Below are 7,708 nucleotides of genomic sequence, written 5' to 3'. Positions count from 1 at the left end.
AACCACTTTCAAGTGATGTTCATGATCCCAAGAGTGGCTGTATCAGTTTCCTGGAGAAAGGTTTAAGAAGGGAAGATCCAGTCCAAGGATTTGAAGTCAGGCATAGTTTTATTAACGCCCGACTGGCCACTGCCAGGTGGGTCTGATTAGCAGCACTCCGCATTCAAGTCAAGCACATTACTTTATACCAGTTTCAAATCAGGTTCACATGGGAGGGCCAAAGAGTTAAGTCCCGCCCTTACTCCCTTTGTCAGCCAATCCTAACACACAATACATGATACTAGGGGTCGTGGCCGAGCCCCCGCAACACTATCGAAATACATTTGCATGTCTTCACAATGTACCAACTTGTATTATGTCCAATTATCAAACTTTACTTTTGCACAAACTCATATTATGAAATCATTGTTTAACATCTTATTAGCTTCAATATAAGACCACACATATATGTATTCCACCTTGTATGAGTGATTTAGACAAAAAGAGATGATTTAAATAGCCTGACATTATTCCTTAGATTCAAGAAGAAAAGTTACACACAATTAGCTGGTTTCTTCTCCAACCACATTTCACCAATGTTCATTCTTGTGTACTTACTACAAAATAAGCTTTTACTGTGAAATAAGAATAATTACAATAATTCAATTTGAGTCTGCATGACTTCCTAGGGACAGAGATTTCCTGGAGAGAGAGAGATAGAACAGATGCATTCACCTTAGCCATCTCCCTTGCATAAAGACAATAGTATTGTAATCAGCCGCTTGGTAACAAAAGGCTTGGCTCAGAGACTTGTTTTGGTTCTCACTTAAAGCTGGGAGCTCCTTTTCCAGGACAAAGACCAGGATCTTAAAGGGTTGACTGATCAACACATCAATAGCAAATTCAAATTGAAGGGGGTTACCTGGGTATTAGTAACTGCCTTCTCACCCTGTTAAATCCAAAGGTCACAGCCCCCCCTGACAATCTCATCTTGTTATTAACCTATGTTAAATAACAATATTACTTTCGATCAGTCCTGGATACTTTTCCACCCCCGACACTGCTAACTGCCACAGAATGGAATATGATTACTTATTATGGAACTTATGTTTGAAAAGGATACATCACAAGGCATCTAGCGTAGGCGTGGCTTATATACCAGATCATACCAGTCCGTTTGGAAGGAAAACCAGGCTATTCTCTGTGTGGAAATTCCTCTTGAGCCCAGGTTAGACCCGATGAGGCCAGGTTGGACATCATCGTGGTGATAACAGGTGAACTGGTGAACACATCCGTCCTGTTCTCTCTGTGTGACATCGTCCTCATCCTCATCATATTTTGTTTTGTTTTTTTATCTTGTTTTTTCAAATAGCCGATGCATATTGGGGTTAAAGTAGTTAAACTGATTTAGCTGGGGACCCCCCTAGAACCCAGTCAAGGAACCCCTGGGGGGCCTTGGACCACACTTTGAGACCCACTGCCCTTTCAGTTTTACTAAGAAAGTCGTCTTGCGTGGCCAGACTGTTGCCTCAAACAATTTTCAAATGCCTCCGTCATACAGTCTGGAGCTACGGAGGCTCTGAAAATGATCATGCGATAAAGTGGATGTGACGCCTCTTCCCCATTTCCGTTTTGTCTTCACAATTGAACAAATTCTAAGCATGTATTTATAACATGCTGCTTGGCAGAAATGGAAATAAAAATATTTCGGGAGGTGTAGTTCCAGACTCTATGTAGCATTCAGAGATTGTGGAATAGTTCTCAGGCTACGCAAGACTACTGAGAAAGAAACAGTGGTATATTTACGAGACCTCAGACACAGCCTCCAACACATCCAGTGCTACCTGGCCCTGCTCCGTCTCTGTGACATCCTCCTCACCATCGTGGTCATCCTGATCATCCAGAGGGTACGGCGTCAGGTCCACGGTCAGCATCCGGCTGACGATGCACTCGTCATAGTCGGAGTAGATTCCCAGCAGCGCGTCGGATCTGCTGTAGAACTCCTCTTTGAGGGAGATGACGATGATCTGCACGTCCCGCCTGGACTCCTCCCGGACGAAGTCCGTCACCTTGCGGATGTTGGTGTTGTCCAGCGAGGCGTCCACCTCGTCCAGGACGAAGAAGGGAGCGGGACGGAAGCTGTGCAGAGCGAAGAGCAGCGCCAGCGAGGCCATGGTCTTCTCTCCTCCCGACAGGCTGTCCATGGGCATGAAACGCTTCCCCGGAGCCACGCAGCTGTAGCTGATGCCGTCCAAATACGGCTCCGCCGCGTTGTCCGCGCTCAGGATGGCCTGCGCGCCGTCGTTCTTGCACAGTCTTTTGTAAATCTTGTCGATGACCACGGCCACGTGTTCGAAACATTTGTTGAACAGCTCACAGCGCTGCGACTTGACGCGGTCGAACTCTGCGGCGCTCGCCCGGGCCTCCGCGGTGCTTTCGTCCAACGCCTCCTGAGCCTCCCTGAACTTGCCTTTGACTTGGCTCGTGTCAACCAGCGCTCTGAGGTCGGGGGTCGTGGTTCTCCTGAGAACGGACTCTACGGAGGACTTGGCCTCTCTCAGGTTCTCCAACTGAGCCTCCACCTCCTCCTCTCCCTCGGCCGCAGCGAGCGCGGCCGGCAGGTCGGAGAAATCGACGACAAGTCGCGCCTCCTGCACGTACATCTCGCCGCCGCCTCGGGCGTCACTCCCCGATGATTCCTCGTCGAGCTGAACGTCGGAGATGTCGTCCAGGCTCCCAGAGGTCAGAGGAAGCTCCACCCCATGGATCTTACAGTCCATCAGCAAGTTGTGTCTGACCGCACGCTTCTGGTCCACGGACGTCTCCGTGGACGTCTGCAGCTTCTGCAGCTTCACCAGCTCTCTTCCCATTTCGCGGAGGTTCTTGGTGATTTTGTCCAACTGGTTCTTGGCATCAGCCACCTGGGTTTTCTTGGCTTGCTGGCGGTTGTGGAGATCCTGCAGTTTGTTCTGACTTTCCTCCACCGCCTCCAGCAGCTTCTCCTCCTCCACCCTCTGCTGCTCCGTCGCTCTGTCCTCCTTGGCGATTGTCTCCTCCAGGATCCTCTGCCTCTTCTCCTGCTGCTCCACCTGCTGTTGGACGTACTCCACCTGCGCGTTCAGTTGTAAAATCTGCCTGTCAAACTCCGACCGTTTCTGCTCCAGCTCTTCTTGCTCTTTGCAGTGCTCCTGGTCGTACTGCCTGATGTTGTCTACGCCAATCTCGGCACAGAAGTCGGCGAACACAGTGTCTTCCAGCTGGTTCATTCTGTCTCTGGCGATATTCAACGCAGCTTCCTTCACCTCCAGGTTCTCCCGCTGCCTCTGGACGTCTGCCTTCAGGGTGGCCAGTAGACCCTCCAGGCGGGTCGTCTCCTGTTGGCATTCAGGGATCTTGGTTTTGCGGAGGTTTTCCAGTTCAGCGTTGGAGCATTCCAGTCGGGTCTGAGCCCCCTGGGCCTGAAGCTGGAGCTGTTTGAGCTCAGCCTCCTTCCTCCTCATCTTCATCAGTCCACGCAGCTCGGCCGTCAGCTGCTCCTTGCGTTCCTTCAGCTGGTCCAGCTCCTTCTCCTCCCAGCGCTTAGCTTTGCTCCGCAGGTCGCTGGAGCCTCCGCTGATCAGCCCCGACGGGGAGAACATGGTTCCGTCCAGCGACACCGTCTTAACGCGCTGCGGGCCATCGAACGCCACGCTCCGGGCGTCTCCGATGGTCTCGCACACCACCGCGTTGCCACAGACAAACTGCAGCGCCCTCTTCAGCTGGGAGGCCGTGGGACCGGGGAGACACTGCACCACGTCCAACACCATCTTGGCTCCCTGGATGTCCCTCAGACGCTGGTTAATGGGAGAAACTTCCAGGTAGTCGATGGGCAGGAAGGTTTCGGGCTCTCCCCTCTCTGTCTTGATGAAGTGAATGCAGTCCCGGGCTGTTCTCTCTGTTTTCACCACGATGGCGTTCATGTAGCACCCGAACACCCTGGTGACGGCCAGCTGGTACTTCTTCTGAACGGGACTGCAGAGCTCCAGCAGACGGCCCAGCACGGCGTCAGGGTACAGCCGACGGAGGCTCTCCAGAACCTCTTTGCGCCGCTGCTGTCTTCGGCTCTCCTGGCTTTCCACGCCGGCGTCCCTAAGCTCCGCCAGTACCCGTCCCAGCTCCTCGTTCAGCTCCTCTCTCCTCTGGTGGCCGCGCTGCAGCTCCTGCCCGAAGCTCTCCTCCTGGCCACGGAACTCCTCCAGGGAGGCGTGGCAGGTCTGGGTATATTCCTCCAGCTTCTCTGCATCCCCGGTCAGGACCTCCAGCCGGCCCTGCCCGGCCTGGATGCTGACCACCAGTTCCTCCTTCCTGCGCCGGTTGAAGGAGATCTTCTCCTGGTCGGACTTCAGGTCCCACTGCAGCTTGTCGGCCTGCTGAGCGAGTGCCGCCCCCTTCCTCCTGGACGCCTCCCTCAGCCGTTTGTATCTCTCCAGCTGCTCCTCCTCCAGCTCAATGTCTCGTTCCTGGGCTCTCTCCCTCTGGAGCTGCTCCTCGTGGCTCCTCCACGCTCGTTCCAACTCCGCCGCATCCTTCCTTCCTCGCTTCAGCTCGTGCTGCTTCTTGCTCTTCTGCTTGCGCACCTCCTGCAGGGCCTGGCGCGCCTCCCCAGCCTTCTTCAGGTGATGGGAGGCGTTGACCTGGGTCTTGGTGTAGTGGGAGGTGTGCAGCAACAGCGCCTGATCCTCGGAGCGGATCGCCTTGTCGACGAGCTGCAGCTCCCCGCCGTGTCGCTCGTGCTCCTTCCTGACAGTGTTGAAGCGCTGCTCCCAGTTGTCCAGGTTGAGTCTCTGGTCGCTGACGGCCTGCCGCCTCTCCGCCAGCGTCACATTGAGGGTCTCAACCTCCCGGTCGTTGCAGTAGAGCTCGAAGAGGACCAGCTGCAGGCTGCTACGGTTCAGATCATCCAATAGAATCTGGTACTTCTGGGCCTTCTCCTTGTCGTGGGACAGCTGTTTCTTGGTGGCGATGGCGGACTTCTTCCGGCTCAAATGGAACTGGGTTTGTTCCTTTGCTTCCAGCATGGTCTCCTTTGTCCTGTCGTACCGGTCCTGCAGCTCGCCGGACTGGCTGATCCTCTCGAACACCTTGGTCCTCTCCTTGGGGTTCATCATGGCCACGGACTCCACGGCTCCCTGGAACACCAGGCAGTTTCTGGTCTTGGTGACGATGCCGATCTTCTCCAGGTCCTCCTTGTACCGGGCCGGCGTCACGGACGCTCCATTGACGTGGTACGCGGTGCCGTCGCCGGAGATGCTCCGGCAGAAGTCCAGCTCCTGCCCGTGTCCGTCGTCGCCGTGGCGGTACCGCATGGTGACCCGGGCCGTGTTGGAGACGGGCCGTCCCACGTGGGCGCCATGGATCAGGTCCCGGACGTGTTTGACCCGCAGGGAGGAGGCCCGCTCGCCCATGACAAAGCTCAGCGCGTCCATCACGTTGGACTTACCGGAGCCGTTGGTGCCGATGATGCAGTTGAACTTCATGAACGGTCCGATGACCTGCTTCCCTCGCCACGACTTGAAGTTCTCCACTTCCAGTTGTCTCAGGAAGCCCATTGTGGAGGTTATTTGAAGCCTCAAAGTGTTTTTTGAAGTTAATGAGCGCTGTCCGACAGATCTGCAAGTTGCCCGCAGGTGTGGGCGTCACGTCGCCTGTCTAAAAGAACTGATCTATAGACTACTAACTGCTGTTAACTTGTAGATGGATCCTGCGTTGTTTAATGATGTCATCAGTGTGTGACATTATGACAGTGATGTCATCAGTATTCCATTGGATCATGGGTGCAACAGATGATCTAACAAATCAACTTAATCGAACTGTAATTGCCAGACCCAGAGGGTCGGCCTACATGAGGCTTTGTCCCTATTTCGTCCATATATGGGGATAAATGTCTGTCCATCTTTTGTCCCCCTTTCGTCCATACATGGGCATAGACACAGGCTGACACGTCATGTGAAGTCCGGCTTAGCCGTGACGTAGTGCTCTGATCTTATAAAGTACTTATTCTGGGTCTGGCAGAACCAGGTCTCCTGGTCTTGTTTTCTAAGATAATCGATTAGTAATTTAACCCAGTGGTTCTCAAAGTGGGGTCCGGGGACCCCCAGGGCGGCTTTAGGGGGTTCCAGGCGGTCCCCAGCAAAATTAGTTAATATAGCATCAAAATCTATTTAAACCCAGATACACAATTGGTATTTGAAAAAAAAATGTTATATATATAAATATTTTTTCAAACATTTTAACAACACAAATCTTCTAAGGGGGCGGGGGCAAGCGGCTAGATGGGGGTCCGCGGCTAAATGCATATTGATTTGGGGGTCCTTGACATGAAAACGTTTGAGAAGCACAGATCTAACCCTAATTTGGCAGGTTGTTATAAGCGTCTCCTGCAACACGTACGTTGATTCCGAGCCAAGAGGTTATATACCTATTCATCCACTAGAGGGCAGTTGGAACACGTTATGTGTACTTCCAGCATAGATAACCCTCTTTCTGATTTCTTAATTTGACTGAACAATCAATGGTTGCCCATGGAGACAGCTCCGAACCAACGACGGGGATCCATTAATGACTGCAGGTCAGTCGGTAGATTTTACTGATCATCTTAATGCGTAACATTGTTTTCTCACTTAACAGTAAAACAGCAATCTATATGTTATATCGTGACTGTGAATAACCACACCCGGCCTCTTTCAACCTGGTCAACACAGTGTCAAGGTTTGCAAGGCGGTCAGCCTCATTGTTTGCCGCTGACCAAGATGTCGTCCAAGTATACAGCCACAAATGGGACTCCTCTCAACAGACTTTCCATAGTCCGCTGAAATATGGCTGGTGCTGACGCCACCCCGAACGGCAGCCTGTTGTATGTGAACAGCCCTCTATGTGTGTTGTCTGTCAGATACTTCTTTGACTCTTCATCCATGAGGATCTGCTGATAAGCATGACTCATATCCAATTTGGAGAACCGCTGTCCTCCGGACAGGGCTGCCAACAGGTCTTCTACTCGGGGTATAATAATCATGTGATAATATTTCCTTTCAACAGTCTGTCTATTTCCTCATCTACTTTTGCGCGCACAGCATGGGGAACAGGCCTCGGACGGAAGAATCTTGGACTAGCCTCCGTTTTCACATGGATGGTGGCTTTAGTACCTGTAAGGGTGCCCAACTCCTCCTTGAACACTTCCTCATGTTGGCTCAACACACTGTTTTGCACTGCTGTTCGTGCTCCGGGTCTGGCCTTTATTTCCTTCCGGCTTAGGTGTATCTCCTCCAGCCAGCCACGTCCCAACAAGCTGGGGCCCTCCCCCTCTCCACCACAACGAGGGGCAGTTTCTCTATTTGCTGCTTGTATGCAACCTTGACATGGGCGACCCCTATCACTCCAACGGGGTCCCCTGTGTAAGTTTCCAACTTGACTCTGACAGGCTTTACACTCTGCCTTTTGTTTTCACTCCAATCCAACTGATTTTCGTTCATCGCGGTAAGACTGCAGCCTGTATCTATTTCCAAGATAACGTCTTTCCCGTTCAGCTTCATCCCCACCATGTAAGGGTCTACTTTTCTCAGGTGCACTTCACTCATGCGCCCGAGTCTGAATGTCATGCAGCTTAGTAAGAATGTGTCGTCTTCCGAGCTGTTACTCTCGCCCTCCTCCTGATTTTCATGCACTTTGTGTGAGCGTTAACTGGCACTCTGTC

At 52.4% G+C, this 7,708-nt stretch overlaps 1 protein-coding gene across 1 annotated transcript; it reads right to left on the bottom strand.

Annotated features, from left to right (window-relative positions):
* Positions 1 to 1,781: 1,781 nt before the first annotated feature.
* Positions 1,782 to 5,567, bottom strand: LOC308075730 (structural maintenance of chromosomes protein 1B-like; the record flags this gene model as incomplete). Its single annotated transcript, XM_080415676.1, has 1 exon — positions 1,782 to 5,567. One exon carries the CDS (start codon positions 5,565 to 5,567, stop codon positions 1,782 to 1,784), a length of 3,786 nt encoding a protein of 1,261 aa, XP_080271802.1.
* Between the last annotated feature and the right edge of the window lie 2,141 nt (positions 5,568 to 7,708).

This window comes from Gymnoscopelus braueri, assembly GCF_963280865.1.
Source record: "Gymnoscopelus braueri genome assembly, chromosome: 20".
Classification (NCBI taxonomy): Eukaryota; Metazoa; Chordata; class Actinopteri; order Myctophiformes; family Myctophidae; genus Gymnoscopelus; species Gymnoscopelus braueri.
The sequence above is the reverse complement of the archived record's forward strand: the minus strand, read 5'-3'. Positions and strand labels throughout refer to the sequence as shown.